Source organism: Amia ocellicauda, chromosome 18 (assembly GCF_036373705.1).
Source record: "Amia ocellicauda isolate fAmiCal2 chromosome 18, fAmiCal2.hap1, whole genome shotgun sequence".
Taxonomy (NCBI): Eukaryota; Metazoa; Chordata; class Actinopteri; order Amiiformes; family Amiidae; genus Amia; species Amia ocellicauda.
The window spans coordinates 26109908-26134073 of NC_089867.1; the positions used below are offsets into that span (position 1 = coordinate 26109908).

The 24166-nt window shown below is 41.7% G+C and overlaps 2 protein-coding genes across 2 annotated transcripts; both read right to left on the minus strand.

Moving 5' to 3' along the window:
• Nucleotides 1–15220, minus strand: LOC136714204 (alpha-1,3-galactosyltransferase 2). The gene is made up of 7 exons (XM_066691558.1): nucleotides 15082–15220; nucleotides 10673–10762; nucleotides 10132–10179; nucleotides 9459–9548; nucleotides 6973–7038; nucleotides 3432–3569; nucleotides 1–2287 (listed from the first exon to the last, which is right to left on the minus strand). Exons 1-7 carry the CDS (start codon nucleotides 15084–15086, stop codon nucleotides 1606–1608), a joined length of 1119 nt encoding a protein of 372 aa, XP_066547655.1. The 5' UTR covers nucleotides 15087–15220; the 3' UTR covers nucleotides 1–1605.
• LOC136714203 (uncharacterized) lies at nucleotides 15168–23746 on the minus strand. Its single transcript, XM_066691557.1, has 2 exons — nucleotides 15844–23746; nucleotides 15168–15238 (listed from the first exon to the last, which is right to left on the minus strand). The coding sequence occupies exon 1, from the start codon at nucleotides 20904–20906 to the stop codon at nucleotides 19656–19658; it is 1251 nt and encodes a 416-aa protein (XP_066547654.1). The 5' UTR covers nucleotides 20907–23746; the 3' UTR covers nucleotides 15168–15238; nucleotides 15844–19655.
• Nucleotides 23747–24166: the final 420 nt, after the last annotated feature.

Sequence of the window (24166 nt, forward strand, 5' to 3'; positions counted from 1 at the left end):
AAAAAACAACTTTAATAAGACAACACCAGTTTCAGTATTTAAACATTAGAGAAACATTAGGGAAGTAAGACATTCTCCTTCAAAATAATGCTCATAAGTTACCAGGACAATTCAGTGGTCTCAGTCATTTATTTAGAGCCAGAATAAAAAAACTAATTACACACTGTTATTATCATATCTGCATTAAATTGAACATAAAGAAACAAAGTGCTTTCCTTGGCAGGATATGGGTTAACAGTAAGTATTATATAGATTATGTATAGTGCTTTCCATGATAAGGAAAAAAATGTAGATACAGTAGTAACAGAACAACATCAATATGAAAAAACAGGATATAAGAATGTGATAAACATACATAAGAACATAAGTCACCCTGGAAAAGAGCGTCTTCTAAATGACAAATAATGTAATAATGTAATAAGAACATAAGAAAGTGTCCAGTTGAGAGGAAGCCATTTGACCCATCGTGCTCGTTTGGTGTTCATTAATAATTGAGTTATCCGAGGATCCTATCCAGTCTATTTTTAAATGTTCCCAAACTTTCAGCTTACAATGATGACATTGTTAAGAATCGGTTGTGGTTAAACACAAATGTAGTACAGGAGCAGAATGTATTGGTGATCCTGTTCTTCAACTTGTCAGTTAGGTCTTGTCTAGCTAGGTTTATGGCCTCTTTGGCAGTAACAGTTTGTTTTGTTGGTGTTGTCATTATTATCTCCAATTATAAATAATAATAGAGACAAACAACTGTGCACAATATCCAATTCACCATGCACAAATACACGGTTGACAGGGAAAGTTGCTCACTACTTTGCCTTCACAAAGAGAAGATTCCCACAAGCTGTAATATGTGCTGCCCGTCAGAGAGCTTCTGTAATGGCAGACCCACTTCCAATAACCTTTCTGACAATGCTCTTATACAGATATTTGCCTTTAACGAGCCTGATCTTGCAGGGGTATCTGACTGCCAGAAAAACATAAAAAATGAATACAACAAAAATACAAAATACAACAACTTTTCAAATTCTAGAATAAAAATCTACATTTGTGTTTGCTTAGGCCCTGGGACTGGGAAAAAGCCTTTGTAAAGAAAATATATCCACAAATTATATGTAAATACTTAAATATAGGATGTTTTCATAATTGATCAAACAATTTCAGTTAATCATAAAATGAATTTAGTACAAACCTCATTATTTATTGACTAGAAGTACCAGTGCTGAATGTGGAACATGTATGAAACGTCTTCCTTTTAGTGAAATGTTTGAGACACCTTGTGCCATATTGCATCTTACAAATCACCACGTGTGAACACTTTGTCCTCATATGTAAATCAAATCTTCTAATTGTATTACAGAGACCGCAGGGGTTAGAAAAGTATGAGCAACTGCTTAGATGCATAAAAAACACAATGTATGTGTGTGTATGTATATTATATAAATATATATATTTTCAATAATTTCCTTTCTAACATAAATCAGTTATATGGAGGTACACTCTTGCTAGGGTACCTGAACCTCAAAATTCAGGGATCCATTTTATCAGTAGAAAAATACATCTATGTTTGCTTCTGGCTCTGGATATGGGCTCAAGTAAATGACCCAACTACTGCCTAAGATCATTGTAGTGCTTTTCAGCCCAGAGGAGTCTGGCAAAATGCAATTCACTGCCGTGCTCGATTTTAGTTGACCAGCAGTACTCAGGGGATAGCACTTTGGTTGGCTTCACAATCCAGAAGTACTTGTTCAGGTGGCTCTCATCGTGCCACAGGGCCTCCACTTCATTCCGCTTGTCTGTCATGATGCCCAGGTAGCAGCTCTCAGCCAGGCGCTGCACGTTCTCCCATGTGCCCCCGAAGATGGCCGCATGGTAGTATGTGTCACCCCTCTCCATGTAGGCCATAGACTTGGGATTCCTGTCATAAGTCAAAATATCTGCTGGTTTGTTGTAGTAGAAAGCATGCAACTGGGCCACAGAGTCTCCCAGAGCCTCCGACCCCCATCGGCTCACAAACATCTGGTCCACATCCAGGCAGAAGACATATCGAGCCTGGTGACGGATGTGGGACTCTATGACATTGGTGATGGTCAGCATTCTCATCATGGAGATGTCCTGCCAGCGTTTGTGCTTCTCCACCTTCATGATAACGATGCTCCTTTGTGGCCCCAGCTGGATCTCGGGGACCCTCTCAGGGCTGTCAGTGAAGACGTAGTAGACCACTCGCAAGCCCGGCATGAAATGTTTCTCTGCAGAGGTGAGGAAATCCTTGAGGTAGGCATCCAGGTACCTGCAAACACACACAAGGTCTGACTGGAAATACACAATTCATTCTTACACAGCCCTTCAGGATAGAAGCATGTTTGGAAATACAGCTGAAACAACATTCAGAACAGAAAACACAGACATGATGGTAAATCTAATTCAGCACCAAATGCTGCTGCACATTGATTGAGTGGGGTACATAATCACAACATATAAGAGCAATACAAAGTTCAACAATACAGTGCAGTTCAAGGCATAATACATTTTACAAATTCAGTGTATACGAGATATACAGTAAACAATATATGATGTCTTACATCCTAGATTGTAAAAGCTGATCAGTGCAGACAAGATGTTAAGTCAAAGTTAAGCATTAAGGGAGAGGGAGCATAGGGGAAATCATAATAAACAATACAAGTGTTAGTAATGCAACGGCGAGAGTATGACAAAACGTTGTATAAGTGCAATCTTAAAGGAGAATAAATGACATGTACAGTCTGGCACTAACAGGCTGTCTGTGGGATGTGCAGTGCAACTAGCTGTTTGACACTCCTGTCCTTCTTCAGACACATAGAGATGTGTCCCTGAAGGCATTTGTGGAAAAAACTATAAAACTGATTATGAGGGACAAAAATCAAGAGAGTATGAATTTTGTAAGTCGCCCTGGACAAGGTGTCTACTAAGAAATAAATAATTATAATAATAAAGAAAACTATGTAATTGTCTGTTATTTAGCCATATTTTTTAATCTTAAATAATTATTCAATTAACATGGAATTGCAAATATAATTAAAATTGTATGACGTATCTTAAACAACAAATTACAACATGTAATGAAGAGGATTTGCATTATGGATTGTTTTAATGGGCTACAGAAGGCAATCAGAGTCCTATGTTTAAAATCTAAACTGCATATCAGTGGAGTGTAGGTCTATTTATTGATGGTAGTATTAGTATTTAATTAAAATGAAATTGAATGGAAGTGAAATTAACTATCAGTTGCTTCTGCAATTTCATATCAATGTAGTACATTATGGCATATCTATAGAAATGACATTAACATTCCATTGAGCTGTATTACTCAAATAGATGATTGATTATCATTTGAACAGTTATGTAATAGTAATAAATGGGGCCACACAGGCTGTAGCGTTTCCAGCCATTCTTACTTGCCAACAGCAAACACTGTCAGAGCTACAGTGACATTCTGTTCTGTGTAGAACGCATCGTAGAGTTCAGGATCAAACATGCCATCCCAGATGATCGGCGCTCCCCAGGAAGTGCTGGTCTGCACGTCTTTCCTGGAGCTGAAGGAAGGGAGATGTTTAGTGAAGATTGCAGGTAAATTCACTGACACAGTTTGCATGGAAAAGTCATGTCTGTCATTCTCACAAAGTTCTGGCCCTGCTCTTCTCACTCAGTTTTGGATTACAGGGAGAAACTGGCCGAGCTCATGCAGATTCTTCAACTCATTGTTCTATACAGGGGTCTGTTAATGCCCATGACTGTCTAATAATTTAGGAGACAATGACTCTTTGTATTGTCAGAAGAGCTTAATGTGCTGCCATGGTAACTGCAGCTTCAACAGGAGACCCTTTACTGGCTGCCGCTCCCATTCCCAATTCACATGCATTACTTGTTTCCCATCACACTGTACAGAATTCAACTCCCCCACCCCATACAGCCTGTTTCATTAGTGGCTTCATTTTATGAAATCAATCTGTAAGTGGTTGTGTGAACAGGAAGGAAAGTGGAGCTTTGATATGTAATGTGCACATTTTAATGCAATCGATATAATTAACAGTATTTACATTTCAATGTAAACAATCAGCCCTTATGAGTGACAGACATTTTATATACACTCACCTAAAGGATTATTAGGAACGCCATACTAATACTGTGTTTGACCCCCTTTCGCCTTCAGAACTGCCTTAATTCTACGTGGCATTGATTCAACAAGGTGCTGAAAGCATTCTTTAGAAATGTTGGCCCATATTGATAGGATAGCATCTTGCAGTTGATGGAGATTTGTGGGATGCACATCCAGGGCACGAAGCTCCCGTTCCACCACATCCCAAAGATGCTCTATTGGGTTGAGATCTGGTGACTGTGGGGGCCAGTTTAGTACAGTGAACTCATTGTCATGTTCAAGAAACCAATTTGAAATGATTCGACCTTTGTGACATGGTGCATTATCCTGCTGGAAGTAGCCATCAGAGGATGGGTACATGGTGGTCATAAAGAGATGGACATGGTCAGAAACAATGCTCAGGTAGGCCGTGGCATTTAAACGATGCCCAACTGGCACTAAGGGGCCTAAAGTGTGCCAAGAAAACATCCCCCACACCATTACACCACCACCACCAGCCTGCACAGTGGTAACAAGGCATGATGGATCCATGTTCTCATTCTGTTTACGCCAAATTCTGACTCTACCATCTGAATGTCTTAACAGAAATCGAGACTCATCAGACCAGGCAACATTTTTCCAGTCTTCAACTGTCCAATTTTGGTGAGCTTGTGCAAATTGTAGCCTCTTTTTCCTATTTGTAGTGGAGATGAGTGGTACCCAGTGGGGTCTTCTGCTGTTGTAGCCCATCCGTCTCAAGGTTGTACGTGTTGTGGCTTCACAAATGCTTTGCTGCATACCTCGGTTGTAACGAGTAGTTATTTCAGTCAAAGTTGCTCTTCTATCAGCTTGAATCAGTCGGCCCATTCTCCTCTGACCTCTAGCATCAACAAGGCATTTTCGCCCACAGGACTGCCGCATACTGGATGTTTTTCCCTTTTCACACCATTCTTTGTAAACCCTAGAAATGGTTGTGCGTGAAAATCCCAGTAACTGAGCAGATTGTGAAATACTCAGACCGGCCCGTCTGGCATCAACAACCATGCCACGCTCAAAATTGCTTAAATCACCTTTCTTTCCCATTCAGACATTCAGTTTGGAGTTCAGGAGATTGTCTTGACCAGGACCACACCCCTAAATGCATTGAAGCAACTGCCATGTGATTGGTTGGTTAGATAATTGCATTAATGAGAAATTGAACAGGTGTTCCTAATAATCCTTTAGGTGAGTGTATAGTATACAATATAACCCATCTAATATACAGTTAGGTCTATAAATATTTGGACAGTGAAACAATTGCCATTATTTTATCTCTGTACACCACCCCAATAGATTTGAAAGGAAACAATCAAGATGTCCTTTAAGTGTAGACTTTCATCTTTAATTTAAGGGCAGATACATCCAAATTGGGTGAACGGTGTAGGAATTACAACCATTGTTGTATGTGGTCCCCCAATTTTAGGGGCTCAAAAGTATTTGGACAAACTAACATAATCATGAATTAAATTATGAGTTTCAATACTTGGTTGCAAATCCTTTGCAGTCAATGACTGCCTGAAGTCTGAACCCATAGACATCACCAGGTGCTGGGTTTCTTCCCTGGTGATGCTCTGCCAGGCCTGCACTGCAGCTGTCTGTCGTTGTTCTTGAGGTGTTTTGCCTTCAGTTTTGTCTTCAGCAAGTGAAATGCTGCTCAATTGGATTCAGGTCAGGTGAGTGACTTGGCCATTGCAGAACATTCCTCTTCTTCACCTAAAAAATGACTTGGGTTGCTTTCACAGTATGCTTCGGGTCATTGTCCATCTGCACTGTGAAGCACTGTGAAGCCCTGTGAAGCACTAAACACTTCAGAATTCATCCTGCTGCTTTTGTCCGCAGTCACATAAACAATAAATACAAGGGAACCAGTTCCCCTGGCAGCCATACATGCCTATGCCATAACATGCTTCACAGATGAGGTGGTCTGCTTCGGATCATGAGCAGTTCCTTCCATCCTCCATACTCTTCTCTTCCCATCATTCTGGTACAAGTTGATCTTTGTCTCATCTGTCCATAGGATGTTGTTCCAGAACTATAAAGGGTTCTTTAGATGTTTTTTGGCAAACTCTAATCTGGTCTTCCTGTTTCCTGTTTCCATCTTGTGGTAAACCCTCTGTATTTACTCTGGTGAAGTCTTCTCTTGATTGTTGACTTTGACACAGATACGCCTACCTCCTGGAGGGTGTTCTTGATCTGGCCAACTGTTGTGAAGGGGTTTTTCTTCACCAGGGAAATAATTCTTCTGTCATCCACCACAGTTGTTGTCCATGGTCTTCCAGTCCTTTTGGTGTTCCTGAGCTCCCCTGTGCGGTCTTTCTTTTTAAGAATGTACCAAATAGTTGATTTGGTCACACCTAATGTTTTTGCTATCTCTTTGATTGGTATGGTGTTTTTTGATTTCTGAGGCAAAATGCCCCAAGAACAAGCAGGAACTAAAGACAGCTGCAGTGCAGGCCAGCAGAGCATCAACAGGGAAGAAACCCAGCATCTGGTGATGTCTATAGATTCCAGACTTCAGGCAGTCATTGGCTGCAAAGGATTTGCAACCAAGTACTGAAACTCACAATTTAATAATTATGTTAGTTTGTCCAAATACTTTTGAGCCCCTAAAATTGGGGGACCACATATATAAATGGGTGTAATTCCTACACCGTTCACCCAATTTGGATGTAACTACCCTCAAATTAAAGATGAAAGTCTACACTTAATGCACATCTTGATCCATTGTGGTGGCGTACAGAGCCAAAATGATGAAAATTGTGTCACTGTCCAAATAACTATGGACCCAACTGTATCTGTCCTTGTCTTTTCGATGCACTTACCAGAGATCTAGCGAGTAATCAATATGTTCTTCAGGTCTTAAATTGGTGCCAGAAGGTAATATGCACCTGTGTGTAAAGATAAGATTTGACTGAAGTAAGAAAACAAACTTAAGATCTAATGGGGGCAACATTTTTCTCAAACTTCCTCTTAAAGAGATTTTGTTGGGATTTCAAGTTTTGTCTTCCTATGTTCACTCATATATTTAGAGAACTCATCGTGGTGCTTCGTTTTGTAATGCCACCTTATGTTATATTCCTTGTTGTGGGCAGCAGTGGTGTCTTGGCAAATCACACACATTTTTTTTTCCTAGTGACACAGAAGTATTCACCTGTGCACTTCTCATTAAAGTTGCCACACTCTGCGTCTACCTTTCTTTGACATGGCTGAAGGTATTGCGGTAATTAAAAATGTTTGATGGTATTCATTTTACATTTTTCAGTAATGTGTATTTTTGTGTATGTGTGTATAAGACTTACACACACACACACACACACTTTAAGTAGTCTTGTTCAGGTGTGATCACTGCCTGTACGTGAGTGCGCTTTTATTGGTTGGCTTCTTAAATGGCGTGGGCCATGAGCCAATGGGAGTCGAGGAGCATCTGTGACCATTCTATCCATTTCCAAGGGTGTGTATAAGTGGTGTGCAGTCAAATTGGTTATTTAAACCTACACATTTTCCGCAACATTAATCATGCCAATCACAGGCCACGGTCCATAGTTTGGGATGTCCTGCTTTAACCAATGGTAACATAATCTATATTTATCTATATACATATATACACATTTTATAGTACAGCATACAATATTTTATAACCAACAATATATACACTAGCATTATGTACACCTGCATTTTACACCATCAATGGTATCCGATTAATGCATGTTCATAAATGCACAGACTGATTTTCCCTAATTCAGCAGCTAATGCCTGTGACCCCTGTGACATACTTTTGACCGTAAATTCAGTCTTTGCAAATAGTTATCATAAACTCATTCCACAAAATCTGTTCTCTTGGATATGAGTTTTGCAAGCAGGTCATATGACCATTAGCAGCTCGTGGCCATAAATACTGACTCCAGTACCTGAATCGCAAACCATGCCCACTTATTTGAATAATTACATGAAAACTAAATTTAATTCAGGCAAGCAGAGAGTCACCTGTATCTTAATTTTAGGCTATAAGAGAATAGACAATAGTAAATAGTAAATAGCCTACTGAGACCATTGCAACTAGCAGCCAACAAAACACTGCAGTTGCCTACATACTTTAAAGAGGGATGGCCTTTATCCTTTACCCTAAGTGTCCCCAACAAGGAAGGCACAATGATCAACTAAATCTAAATATAGCTTACTCCAATGCATACATATTTTCTCAACAATGAGAAAGATATGTTCGTTTCTAAATAGACAAGAAATAGGATCAGCCTTCAGGAGAAAGAGGGTTGTGTCCTCTTTTCAGTTTATTCTTGTCGTGTTTCTTATCCCGTTCTGAAAAGTTTTAAATCCCCCACCCCCGTGTTCGTCCATGTATCTCCTGATAACGATGACCGGGACAATATGCAGGGAAAACAGAATACTGTACTCTGCAGAGCATCCACAGAGCTGACTTTTCTCATTGTACCATGCACTTAAAAATGTCTGTTTTACGTTTCCCCCTTTGTCCTTTGTTTGTTGAGTAATGTTAACGTCTTGTCTGTCAAGGCCAAGTGGCTTAATTATCAACTTCTCTTGTAATTGTAGTCGATCAAATGTCGACTGCCCCATGAGGCTTTTATTAGCACTTCCTGCAGTACCCTTATTTGACCACATGGCACTGTAATAAACCTGTTGCTGGAGTGGGGCCCTAGATCTCCTGCCCCAATATTGTGCAATAGCTGGATTGAGACCAAATCTCTAAAATTGTGATATAGACAATATATAGACACTTGTTGTCTCTATTGTTTAATTGATTGAACAGAAACTGGGTAATATTTATTACAAAGTAATTTATGATGTATTGATGTGGAAAATGGGTTTATGAGGAAGAACTACGTTTTTGGGTGGATTTTTTTTTTAGTGGTGCTCTACCCCACCTGCCACGAACGAGCCACGCCCGCATATGACTACAGGAATATATTTGAAAGTACAAATCTCCCTTCCAACACATATGAATCCAATACATTTGATGTTCTTTTCAAATCGTAGTCTAGACGCACACTAGACTTTTCTATACAGATATGAATGTTTTTGACAGCGATTTTACACCTTAGGAAAGCAAACAGTTTTAGCTTTGAGGCACAAAACCACTACATCTGAGAGCCCTTGGTAGCTGAAATAATCACTTTCCTTAAATAATTTCTAAATAGTTTTCCTTGATTAAAACAGAAAACCAACACCAACAAGAAAAACTGTTGAAAATATAAAGTTTGAGGTGGTGGTGTCTGTGTGGTTGTGTGCATATGGTTATGGATTTAATTAAAATACCTAATTCTACTGCACTTACCTGCTATCTTTGGGGGGAGTAATATTCTTTCCCTGCACTAATTTGGTACCATGTGGTATAACGCTTCTTGACTTCATCCATTCGAAAGACCTGTACATAGATAGAAAAAATATTATTCTCTCAAAGTATGAGAAAGACACTGGTCACTTATTACACAGGCGAAACAGAGTTTTCAACCTCAATATTTACCTCAAAGGTGTTGTCAATCCCTTGCTCCTTAAACTCAGAATTGGAATATATTGGACCTAACACTTGGGTATCAGCATGCTTCACATTATGTTCAGCAAAGCAAGGTGTTGAAGTCTCAATTGACTGCATTATTTTCACATTCCAGCATAAACTACTTGCAATACACCTCTTCGTCACCACAATCTTTGGCACAACAGGAGTAACCATGGAGTAAATTACTGAGACAGGGAAATGAAAAAGCCCCACTTCCAGTTACTTAAACTGGAGTAACTCCCAGAAGTCACTGGCAGTGCTGGCATTGTATGGATAAAGCTCACTAATGTGCCGCACACACTGGCCTGGTACCCGTAGGCACCTGTGAACTCAGTATTTTGTGGCCTCATAAGAGGCTGAAAAGAAGAGTTGCCAGAACACAGAACAAGAGCTGCAGATTGATCAGGGTGGACACGTGATGGAAACGGAGAATAAAAGCTTCTCTCTTTACCTGGTCTTGACCAAACGCAGGGCTTCATTGCAACATGGCTCTGCAGATCTGAAAAAAAAAAAAAGTTAGGAGAACTACTTATTTTGTGTGGAAAGGATGGAAATGGAGAGGAATTCTCCATAGGTAGCACAAAGTATTGTATTCACACTCTGTGCCCATGTGAAAGGAATACAGTTAAAACATTCTTGTTTGCATAAACAGAGGATTAGTGAACATAAAACATTATGATTATTATGATTATCCAAGCTCCTGCAAATTTGAAAGATAAAGGTCATGACATCACCAGAGTGAGATTTCCTGGAAGAATCTGAAAAAAGATTTTGCTACTGATAAAAGAAACCCATACATTTTCTTCCATACATGTTTTAACATTTTTGGAATGTCTTCGGTATCATGTTTCTGAATGCATTATTGATTAAAGGACAAAAACCTGTAAAACTAGCTTCATTGTATTGTTATTAATCTCCTGACGTGGATAGGGTTTTCACAACTGAAAGAATACAGTGCTGTGACAGCACAGCAGGGAAGGCACAAATCTTACCTGATGGACAAGTGGGGAAAGAGTGCTAAACAAAAGAGCATGACCATGCAGATAAGGCATAAGGTCTTCCAGCTGAGGCTGTCCCTTAAGCTGAAATAAAAATCAAAAGAGAAATTCACAAGCTCTCATCCAGTTTCATCCATTTAACATACAAGTAATATGAAGACAGGGTGACACTTTACAATGAGTGTCTATCTAACATTAACTAATATGTTAGTTAACATTAACAAATCAGTAACTAATGCATCAACAAGGCATGCAAAGTATTTGTTAATGTTAACTAATGAATTAACTACTTCATGAATTAATGTTTTGTTTTGTATTTCTTCATGTCTGAATAATTGGATGCAGTAACTACTGTGAACAAATTACTTAACATGAATAAAATTTACGCATTTCAGCAATTACATATTTAGATGTTTGTTAATGTTAAGAGTTGTCAAAATATTAACCATATTTTCCATGGCAAATGTAATGATTTTATAAAATAACTTTAAATACCTTAGTTAACATAAAGAAAAAGGTAATTGATTACAATAACTGATTCCCATCCACTTCCCCAACGTTTAAGTGGCTTGCTAGTACAAGAAAAGACATGCACATATTCTAGTTGCTGTCCAATACATCTGTTGTACTCTAACTAAACTAAAAATGTTGAATAACATTAAATTAATTTACCCAAATGCACAATACAAAACATTATCTTTTAAATTGCTTTTATGTAATGGGTTTAATATTGTTATAAATGTTCACTGGGTAGACTAAGGTTTTGAGCACAGGTCTCATCTGTGTCAAAGACAGTTGAAATACCCGAGACAGTTGAAGTACCTGATATAAGATCATGCCACTCATTCTTGCTCCTGAATGAATTTTCTATCTAAAATAAATTAACCCTCATAAACATGAGGACACAGCCTCTTTGGAAGGAAGCTAATGTACTTGGTTTCCTGGTATTTCCTTTGAATCAAAATTAAGCTATGGAATTGCCACTGTCACTGTTTTAACAACATCCATTTCTGTATAAATTTGTGACTAGATATTCCTGGTACTGACTATATATAGGCATTTCTTGATACCCAATTGTTAGTTGATTATGAATATTTTAATTCAACTGGTATTAAGACATTTATGTTTTTAGTGCTTTTGTTTTCCATAAAATTAATTCTGATAAAAGGTTATTGAATGTAATCTAATTAGTACTTATTAATACAAATTAATCACTGTGTACTTTCACAGAAAACTGCCCATAGTCTTAAGGATAGGCCTTACAAAAGAAGACTGGCATATTGAAAAAGTGTTGCAGTATAACAAGCAATGAGTGTGTTGTTTATATATTATAATGACAAAATCAATTCAGCTTTTTTGGGAAACATTTTAAGCTATTACTGCACAATCTCTTTATTCAGAGAATCCTTGAAGAGGTTATTTTTATACATGGATACCAGGGAATCGTTATCCTGTGTCATCACTAAGCTAATAGACCATATTAATAAAACATTAGCGACTTAAAATGTGATTTTCTGTCACACTGACACTATATACAATGAATGTGAAGGTTAGATTTTAATGAAACAAAGATTGCTTTAAAATTATGAGTAAGAAAATGTCTGAAGGTGAACATGAGGATAATTCTACCTTATAAGCTCTTAATGACTGCTCTAGATACATACTACATTACATTCTTAGATGAAGGAGAATCGTTAATTATTGCTTTGTTTAACTTCAGCTTGTCTTTTTACGCACAGACATATTTTCTAAGGTTTAAATATTCTATGCCCTATCCCTTTTCCCAAAAAGTTAAGTGCTAGCTGTGAATGAAATGCTTTATATGTAGACTTATTAACATTGTGCTTTATGAGAAGACAACATACCCTTTGATCTATTAAAAGAACAGTATTTGCTCTGTTTATTTACACTAAAGCTTTTTGTTACACTAAGCATACTCAGCTGCACCATACTCCTTTCAAAGTACATTTGAAATAAATACACACAGAACATTGCTGAACATGTATTTGTATTACATGGATAATCAATGCTTAACTAATGCATAAGGAGCCCTAGTAATGCATATGTCATGAACAGTTTGCACTACATTGGGCACTACTAAAAGAGTTAACCAATTCACTAGCTTACCGTAAAACTATATATATATATATATATATATAGTAGCAATCTGGGACTGGGGGATGTATGGGGCTGTACTTGTCTGTCTATCTGTGTGTTGGGTGTGGGGTACTTTGTGTTATGCTTGTTACAGTTAGCGGGGAAATGTTAGTTCTGGGGTCAGGGGGCGCTGCGATTGGGGAGCAAGGTTATTAATAGGAGTGCCCCCCGGTTCCTGCACAGCAGAGAATTTATAGTGGTATTGTAGGAGTGTTGCTCCAGTTACCTGCCTGTTAAATAAAGTCTGTTGTGTTGAACCCGACTCCCTCCTGTTATTGTGTTCAAGTGAAAAACCCACGTAGTAGCTAGCACAGAATGCTACAATATATAATCATTATTATTGTTATTTAGTTTTTTTTCCATCTCTCTACCAGAATAGTTTGTTAAGCCTACTGCAATATTACCGGATTGGAGAAACGTTAAAGACTGTTTGTGTAATCCTACCAACAAAGATACCTGCACATATCATATGTTATCTAACACATGTATGAGCCTGTACTGCTCGTGTTCACGATGTGAAAATGTGCATTGGAACAATGAAAACGCAATGGAAAGTACAGTTGTGAAAGCCAGTATTTATTCTATACAAAATGTAAATATATAAAATGGTATATTTAACTAATATTTCACGATGAAGATCTCACAGCCGATGTTTAAAAAAAAAAAAAAGTTAAATATGGAGGATAATTTGTGCCAAAATCAATCAATACATATATAAATACATACGTAAATAAACACTGTGCGGTGCGGAGCGCTTGGAGAGGCGCCGTGGTGCGCGGTTCGCGGTTCGAATCCCGGGCGGGGAGTTATGACCCGCATCGGCTACAGAAAGAATACAGTGTTGTGAAGGAAGAGGGAAGGGAGGAAACTACGCAATTCTATATAAATTGTGGACCCAGGAGATTCCCCAATTTGTTTTGCCCTTCTAGCCCGATAATATAAGCTTGAGTTAAAAGCTGAATGTCCAGATTTTGGTTTTGAGTCATGCCAGTAGCGTCATATGTATATTTATTCAATCAAAGTTCAGTTCCTGGCGGAACTGGATAACACATTCCTCTCTATTCAAGTGAATTCTAAGAAAAGGTGTCACACCCAACCCCTTTGAGTCTGAACCAATGTAGGGTTCACAAATGGGTCTCTTGGAGAGACACTATATCTTATAGTTTCTTTTCAGGATGATCTCTTTAACACCCCAACTAATGACGTTTGTGCTGACCCTTGGCTCCAAACAGGAGATATTCCTAGGAATCGTGATATAAAAGAGAAAAGGTAATTATAGTGTCCAAGAAACAATGATGTTATGAAGTACAAAAAGACCCTATTCTCAAATAACAAATGATACCTAAGAACCATGAAAGAGAATAAATTAAGGAAAAGAAAGAGAGAAAAAATTCCCAGCAAAATAAAAAAGATCATTACATAGGCAAGGGACAATTAAATGAAATTAAGAATACATGAAAAATCATATATATACAGTGAGGGAAAAAAGTATTTAATCCCCTGCTGATTTTGTACGTTTGCCCACTGACAAAGAAATGATCAGTCTATAATTTTAATGATAGGTGTATTTTAACAGTGAGAAACAGAATAACAACAAAAAATCCAGAAAAACGCATTTCAAAAAAGTTATAAATTGATTTGCATGTTAATGAGGGAAATAAGTATTTGACCCCTTCGACTTAGTACTTGGTGACAAAACCCTTGTTGGCAATCACAGAGGTCAGACGTTTCTTGTAGTTGGCCACCACGTACAAAATCAGCAGGGGATCAAATACTTTTTTCCCTCACTGTATGTATGTATATATATATATATATAAATAAACTATGAACTGCACATTTCAGTTAAGGAAAAATACTTGTTTTTTTAAACACGGACATTAAATTACCCCCAAATTGTGAAGAAAAAATAACATTCTAAAATCCCAAGTATTTTGCTATTTAAACAGAATGATTATACATGAACATTATTTAATGTGCATGGTCAGTTTTTCCCAAGACTGAATGTCACCTGGAGAGCTTAAACAAAGTTACAATACTGTAATTAAATTGGTTTTCTAAGAACTGAATGGTTAATATTTACATGAATTGCGGATTTCACTAATCAGGAAGCATTTCAGAATCAGACTGATTCTACCATGAATAACAGTAAAACAAAAATAATTTAAATCTGACTGCATGTATCATGTATGAATGTTGACCCCAAAAATGTTCAAGTTAAAGTGTTAAATACATAACAGCAGACTCACCTCATTTTGTAGAGACCTGTCCTGAGGATTTGAGACACATGTGGGAATGACTTGTTTTGTAAAACTGTCACTCTTCCCCTCACTCAGAGAACAATGTGGTAACCTTACTCTCCAATAGAATGTCTGATTGCATTTTGAAGAATGTCATTAACAATGCCTTAAAAGAGACAAACATATGTTACTGGTCCAACAGGATTTTCAACTGCTAAACGTTGTTTTAAATTGAGAAATAGTCTAAGAGTTTATAACAATGATGATAATACCAATGTGACAATACTTATTATAAGCACAAACTGTACAAAAATAAATAGTAATAATAAAAAAAAAAGTCAGTACTGAAGGACATTTGATCAGTGGGGTCAATATTCATAGCCCATCAAGTTAAAAGTGACCTTTTTATTGTAATTTGTAAGTGATGTTACAATATTGTACAGTTAGATCTGCCTGGAATGCCGCAGCTCTATTTCAATAGCAGACAAAATGCTGCTGTTGCTGCTGACGTAGGTAAGGATTAACTGCAAATGCCATTTTCACATCCATTTCTGTTTGTACATAAAATATGGTACTTTTTCCATAGGACAATAACGATTACAGATTGCTTTTTTTTAAAAAATACTCAAATAATGCAGCCTGTTTAGTAAGACAAAATGGTTGACAAAGCATCGGGACAGACATAAACATCTAAGACGTGGAATTCCCTGAGGGGGTCAAAATGGAAATTGTGTTATCTATTTAGAAGAATGGGTGCCTAAAATTCCTCACCTCCTTGAAGCAGACCCCATAGAAATCAAAAGAGCGCACCGCATAGGACAGCCCTGTGCTACAGTGAATGAACTGCTCCACTTCAATGACAACGACAACATTAGTGCGACTGTCCTCATTGTCAAGAAACCGATGACGTTTACTCCCTGTTAAGAAGTGACAGCAACGAGCCGGGGTTACTTACTGTACCTGTTCGTTCAAGTTCCAGTGAAAACAATATATATAGCAATAGCTGGTTGTGTGTGTTTTAATATTATTAGTTTGTTTGTTGCTCCTCTTTCCTTTTCAGTCATAGTGTTGCAGAATGGTGTTCGGCTTTTAGGTGGGTTAACATACCAGCTGTAGATTTGTGGTATATTAATTGCACTGCACATATTATACACTTAACAATGTTTTTATTTACTTGTCAAAGTATTTCCACGCAGAAACTCTCTGAGAGGAAGCCATTGGTCGCGTCCTTGTAGCGCCTCAGTTCCGCAGATCTGTGCAGATCCACCGATCCCATTGGCGGAGTCGCGTAGATCTGTCATTGTCAGCCAATCAGAGACAAGTAATAACAAATCCCACCCTCCCGTCAATCTTCATTACAGCTACATAGAGAGCCAATCAACCGTACAGGCTTTAAAATAAAATCAATATTATTATTTGATTATTATTATTATTATTATTATTATTATTATTATTATTATTATTATTATTATTATTAACTATCTAATGTTAGATTCACTTGACTAGGGCCTCCAAATGTCTAGAACCAGCCCTGACTATGACTCATGTGCTGTATGCCCCCCTGTGTTTTGTTTGCTTATCTGGTATTTTACTCTTCATGTATTATTGCAATGGTAAAGTTTGGCTCATGTATTGCTTTAAAAAAAGTCTAATTACTGCCACTGCTTGGATTGAAATAGTCTTGACCTGTTGTTTTTCATACTATATTTGAATATGGCCATAAGCACCGTCTCTAAAGGGGTGTTTGTATTGTTTATATGGGAGCTGAGATCACCTGAAAGTGTACAATTAGGAGGTTGATTTCAATTTGGCTTAACTATACTACTAATATTGTTACTTTTTTCCTTGTAATAATTAAATTCTCTAGTGTCCAGTATATATATAATCTTCTATGTATTTTTTCATCTCTGGATTAGGGTAGCTTCTGTTGTCCATCTTTGATCTCTTTCAGTGATCTTTCAGTTACATTTTCCTTTGTTCTCTTGTTTTCGGAATCATTCATTTATTTTAAAGCTGTAGCCGCACAAATGTCTGCCAACGGGGTGCCTTGAAAAAGGGCCCAAGATGTGGCAATGCCTTGAGTCGAGTGGGCCACCAGGTGTTCAGGCACCGGGGTCCCGGTGGACTTATAGACCATGGTAATGGTGTCCAAAATCCAATGCGAGAGGCGCTGCTTTGAAAGTGCCTGGCACTGTGTCCGCGCTCCATAAGACACAAACAGTTGGTCTGAGCGCCGAATGTCTTTAGTGCGTTCAAAATAGCATCTGAGGGCCCGCACAGGGCAGAGCAGGTGAATTTCCACTCTCTTGCTCTGAAGTGAAGGGAGGAGGATGAAAAGCTATCAACTCAATAGGCCTGTTGACATGGAATGGAGACAGCACTTTCGGGAGGAACGCAGGGTTAGACCCTGGAACAATCTCCCGCAAAACGGACACACGATGGGTGTACGGACAGGGTGTGTTACTCACTCATGCATTTTGCAGAGGTGATTGCCAGCAAAAACCAGCTCAAATGGGACTTGGGAAAGTGCATCCAGCACTACATCAAGACTCCATGCGGGCAGTGAAGGGGTGTGAGGAGGCCGCAGGTGTCGAGCCTTTAAAAACTGCACAGCCAGGAAATGAGACCCAGGGGGCTCGCCATCAATCTGGACATGACGTGGAGATGGCCACCAGATACACTTTGAGCGTGGACAGGGACTTGCCCTGGTCCAACAGCTCCTGTAGAAATTGCAATATGACCCCAATGGGGCAATGAATTGGCACCAGGTGCTAAACGTCTGCCAGTGGTAGGAATACTGTGACCTCGTAGAGGGAGCTCTTGCTGACTGAATAGTGGCTGTTAACGTGTCTGACAGACCCCAGACAATCAAACTCTCCCACTCAGGGGCCAGTCCCAGAGCTGGAGGAGGCCCAGATTGGGGTGCCAAAGCATGCCCTGCAACTGGGACAACAAGTCTGCTCTCACTGGGAGCTGCCAAGGTTCTCTGTGGAGCAGGGTGATCAGGTCTGTGAACCAGAATCTGTGAGGCCACCGAGGGGCTATCAGCAGAACTGTTGCTCATTCTATCCTGACCTTCTCCAGGAGAAGGGGGAATGGTGGGAACGCACAAAGGAGACAGCATGGTCACGTGTGGGCTAATGCGTCGATCCCTAGGGTTCCTGAGCGGTCTTGGATGGAGAACCATAGTGGGCAGTGTGTGGACTCTGCCGAGGCAAAGAGATCCACGTTCACCCTGCTGAACCAGCTCCACAGTTGTTGTGTCACAAACGGGTGGATGTGCCATTCTGAGACCTGGGTGCCTCCCCGAGAGAGGAGGTCCACCGCAGTGTTGGACAGGCCTGGTAGGTGAACTGCTCTGATGGAGCAGAATCGTGGCTGCGCCCACAGAAGCAGACGGCATGCTAGACAGTACAGTTGATATAGGCAACCACCGCTGTGTTGTCCATCCGAACCAGCACATATCTGTCCTGCAGGACTGGCAGGAAATAAGACAGTCCAAGGAGTACTGCTTGTAACTCCAGGACGTTGATATGGAGGGCCCGTGCTGGCTCCATCCACCTGCCTCGGAATCCACATCCGTCGCAGACTGCTCCCCAACCCTGCTTGGAGGCGTCTGTCGTCATGACTGCTTGGTGATAAACTGGCACCAGGGGCACACTGAGGGTCAAATTGTGACGGCTCCGCCACCAACGGAGTGCCTTCCAGCACGCCGCAGTGACTGTGACTTGGCGTGTTCAATCTAGGCGAGGGTGCATCCTGAAAGACCTGAACCACCACTGCAGTGGCCTCAATTGGAGGAGGTTGTGGGGGAGGGTCTGTGATGTAGCCGCTAGGAGGCCCAGCAGCCTCTGGCAAAGGGACAAAGGGACACCCTGAGACAAGCTCTCAGTCGGAAGAGGGAGAGACACATGCGTATGGAGGCAACTCTCTCTGGTGCCAATGGCAATGGCAATGGCGAGCATGGCAATGGAATCGAGGCGCAGTCTGAGGAACTATGCCTGCTGAGTTGTTGTCAGGTTGGGGTCGATTGACCCAGAGGCCCAATTCGGAGAGGCAGCCTAAAATCAGGTTTGTGTTTTTCTGAACCTGCTCCCTCGAGTGAAAACAGACCAGCCAGTCGCCTAGATAATTGAAGACGCAGACTCCCTGGCAACGCAAGGGGGCTAACACGACGTCCATGCACTTGGAAAAAGTGTGTGGCGCTAGCGACAGGCTAAAAGGGAGAACAGCAAACTCGAACGCTTGGCCCTCAAAGGTGAAGCGGAGAAACTTCCTCTGTGCCTGCGCAATGGGGATGTGAAAGTACGCATCTTTCAGAGCCACCATGGTGAACCAGTCACCGGGCTTGATGGCCTGGGACATTGTGCGCAGGTTGAGCATCTTGAAGCGCCACACCTTGAGGTGGCGGTTCAGGTGCCTCAGATCCAAGATGGGGTGGAAACCATCATCTTTCTTGGGCACAAGGAAGTATGGGGAATAGAATCCCTCGTGCTGCCCCAACGGGGTCACTTCGCGGATTGCTTGTTTCTCCTGGAGAGCGGCAATTTCGACATGAAGTGCCGCACACTGCAACGGGTCCCTCACTCACGTCCACACCATGCTCTGGAAGGGAGGTGGACGTGTCTGAAATTGTAGGGAGTAGCCAACTGATATAATTTGGAGCACCCAAGAGTCTTGGGTGCCGAGTTGCCAATTTGAGAATTGCTGGGGGGTGTAAGGGTGGGCCAGAGGCTGCTGGAACACCTCAGGGATGGGGCTGGGTCCCCTCCTACCACGAGCTGCTGTGGGCTGCCGGGGGCCAGGGCAACGAGCCTAGGTGGGCGCCTGCCTGCCAGTGAGACGCTGGCGGAGATTGATAGGTGGGCGGGGCTGTGACCTGGGCTGTGGTCCGGCCTGTGGCCTGGGCTGTGGCCCGGGACCCATGGTTGGGGGCCTCCCCTCCGGCGAGCTGCCACAGACTGCCTGCGCTGGTTGGCCTGGGGTAGAATGGGATAAATCCGGGCCAGTTGCAGGTACTGCTCCCTTTCTTGGAGGGCGCATGTCAGCATTGCCTCCACAGAGGGGCCAAAAGTGAAGCCCGGCGAGATAGGGGCGTCCATGAGGCGAGTCCTGTCCACCTCTGGAACCCACAGTGCCTGGGACAGCCAGAGCTGGCGGCATGCTGCCACAATGGTTGCCAGGGATCGCCCAGTCACCCTTATCCCCTGGCGTATCACTGTGACGAGCTGGTCAGCCGCCGCTGCTATCTCAGAGATAGGGGGCGGGGTTGGTGATGCGCTATGGTGCTCCGAGGGCTCTGCCAGCTGGGACAAGTACAGGGCCAGTAGGCTCTCGGTATTTCTGAGGCGAGCTGCTTGGGCTCCTGTCTTATAAGCCCTCCGGAGCAGCGTCTCCGTTACGTGACACTCCCTATTGGGGCAGGTCAGGTTGCATGGCTGCGCAGACAGCAGAGGCAGAGAGACGAGCGTGGGTATGGTGGAATTCACCTGGGGAAATTCCACCAGGCCTGCTTCTGCCATGCCCTGGGTCCTGGCATAAGCCTCCCCTCTCCTGGCTAGGGCAGGGGCATGGTCCCAGACGGCCCTCAGTTCCTCGAGGAGGTAAGGCAACAGCCGTGTGGGCTGCTGTGAGTGCTGACCCCTCTCAAATCTGGAGCACAGCTGGGCAGGATCAGAGGGCCAGGGGAGCTGGAGAGACTCCATATTCAACAGAGGAGGCGGGGTGGGAGAGACCAGCTCCTCCTCCATGAGCTCCGCCTCAAGCTCTGAGTCCTCATGCGGACCCAGAGACAGGCGGGTTCTCCTCCCAGGTGGCCCGTCCACTGCCCTCATCCTGAGATTGGGCAGACAGACTCCCCTCAGTCTCCAATAGCGCGGTGTGATTCAGCGGTAGAGCATCATAGTGTGGGGGGGACGGCACCTGTTGCCCTGCCTGCGCGGCCAGGAGAGTGCAGATTTGGTCCATCCTGCTGTTTAAGGCAAGGATGGCCTCATCACGCTCACTGTCCACTGAGCCTTACCTCCACCGCGGGCACTGCAGACAGGAGGGGCACGGATGCCGCTGGGGGTGCAGCTGCTGTGGCTGTCTCCATCACTGCAACCCTGGAGGAGGAGACGGCCGTAGCGGACCCAGAAGTCGCGGCCAAATTGCGCCCAAATTGTTGGTGCCCAGACAGACGGGGCATAGGACCTCCCCACTCCAGGCGGGCAAGGTGCGTTGGCTGCAAGTGGCACAGTGGTGGGGGCGAGAGGAGCTCATTGCCGAGTGCCGAGCGCACACATGCATACACAGGGAAATGTGCAGCAGAGGCACCGGTCAGTGTTTACAACCGCAGGACACAACAACTGAAACTCTTCTGCAACAAGTAGAGAAACTAGCGGGCCAACCACTGTAAGTGCGTCTCCACCTGGCAAAGTTTATGTATACGGGGGCACTGCGACACCAACCACATGCAACCTTGCTGTTACCGGAATGAACACTGTGTATACCAAGCACCAGGTGCCGGGTACAATCGCCGCGTAGGCCCGTAGGCTTAACCACACCGTGTGTGCTGGGGTTTCCGGGGACACCGGGTGACGCAGAGTCCGGGGTCCGAGGGAGCCGAAGGTAGTAGACCACCAGACGTAGCGGGATCTAAAACCGAGGCCTACACGCACGGATGGGGAAGGCTAGCAGTGCTCGTTCTCAGTGAACTGAGAGAGCGAGATCTCGTACAGCTGTAGCCGTGGGCCAATGGCAGCTTTGATAGAGTGATGTTTCAATCAGGTTCCTACGGCAGTGCGCAGACACCCCTCCCCCTTGGGCAGTGCTTCCGACTTGAAACATAACAGTTCTGCATGATTAATCTTGGAACGGATGAAATGTAGTGTTGTTGTTTTTCTGCAACATTCACAGATGGTCAGATATGGCGGGAAGTGGGCTGCTTGTAGTTGGTAGCTGATACCACTCTCACTTATGTCCTGCTGCGGACTACGTCCCGCAGGGTGTAACTGTTCAGCCCACTATTTAGTTTTCATAAAGCGACACCTAGTACAAGGTTTGTTTATTTCAATTTGCAATGTTTTGTCTTAGTTTATCCCTTGGCACTTGCCGTAGCTTCAGTTTTTGCTAGTTACTTTTCAAGTTTTAGGTGTGTCTCTCCATGCCTGACGTAGCTTCAGTGTTTTTCAAGCTGTAGTCATGTTAGTATGAACACGATTCTTTTCTTAACAAGCTCTTGTCAAATATATGTCTAAGTATTTGAGTTATTCATGGTTGTGTTTAGAAATTGAGAAGAAATGTATATGGCTATCTGCACGTTATGTATGAATCATTAAACTATTGCGATTGAATTTGTTAGCGATTGATGATATTTTCCATAAATTCTGCATTCTATCACTTAAGCAAAAGCTAGTTTAAGTTTTAACTACTTTATGTGCTAGTACATATTGCACTGTTGTGTAGGTTAATTGTGTTCATAGTCATAACAAACATGATTCTAACATGTTTTATGTTATCTTTTGTCAAAAGTTTTACAGTTTAGAACTCCAATATTCAAATTCATATTTCAAGCAACTGCCAATAAAATAATTTAAACTTGGTCTATGGATTATCTTTGGAGTGGACTGTTAGGTATCTGCCAAGATATTAATCTCCCAATTGTTTAATGAGGGCAGAAAAGTAACTATATATATATATATATGTCTAGGTTTTTAAAAAAAATTCTGGATCTATTCAATAGATTCTGTTGCCCATCTTCAATATTTCTTGCAATGTGAAGCTCTAACTAGCGCATTGTACAGTCTGAACATCACTGCCCTTGTTCTCAATTCTACACTTTTGACAATATACCCTAACATCCTGTTTGCCTTTTTTATTGCTTCCCCACATTGTTTGGATGGAGAAAGTGAGGAGTCCACATAGACTCCTAGGTCTTTCTCATGTGTTACTTAATCAAGTTCTATTCCTCCAATAGTGTAATTATAGTGGACATTTTTGTTACCTGCATGTAATATCTTGCACTTGTCCACATTGAATTTAATCTGCTAGGTGTCGGCCCACAATTGAATATTATCAAAGTCCCTTTGAATAACATGAGCTGCTGAGATTGTATCTGCTGAGACACCTATTCTAAGCAGCTCCTCTTATCGACACCCTCTGTTTCCTATGCAACAACCAGTTCATAATCCATCTACTTACATTACCCTGAATGCCTACAGCTTCCAATATGAGGATCAGTCTTTGGTGCGGGACCTTATCAAAAGCTTTTTGAAAATTTAAGTATATCAAATCATATATATTTCATGTGATCTACAGCTGCAGTTGCATATTCAAAAAATTCTAATAAATTAGTAAGACACGATCTGCCTCGTCTAAACCCATATTGACTATCTCCAAGAATATGGTTTTCATTAAGATGCTCCTCTATTTACTGTCTAATAATTTTTCCCAACATTTTACAAGTAATGTACGTGAGACTGATTGGTCTGTAATTTCCTGGCTCAGTTTTGTCCCCTTTCTTGTGGATATTTTTGTGGACATTTATAGTGGACATTTTGTTATAATGGATTTTTTTTGTTATACACTCACCTAAAGGATTATTAGGAACACCATACTAATACTGTGTTTGACCCCCTTTCGCCTTCAGAACTGCCTTCATTCTACGTGGCATTGATTCAACAAGGTGCTGAAAGCATTCTTTAGAAATGTTGGCCCATATTGATAGGATAGCATCTTGCAGTTGATGGAGATTTGTGGGATGCACATCCAGGGCACGAAGCTCCCGTTCCACCACATCCCAAAGATGCTCTATTGGGTTGAGATCTGGTGACTGTGGGGGCCAGTTTAGTACAGTGAACTCATTGTCATGTTCAAGAAACCAATTTGAAATGATTGGACCTTTGTGACATGGTGCATTATCCTGCTGGAAGTAGCCATCAGAGGATGGGTACATGGTGGTCATAAAGGGATGGACATGGTCAGAAACAATGCTCAGGTAGGCCGTGGCATTTAAACGATGCCCAATTGGCACTAAGGGGCCTAAAGTGTGCCAAGAAAACATCCCCCACACCATTACAGCACCACCACCAGCCTGCACAGTGGTAACAAGGCA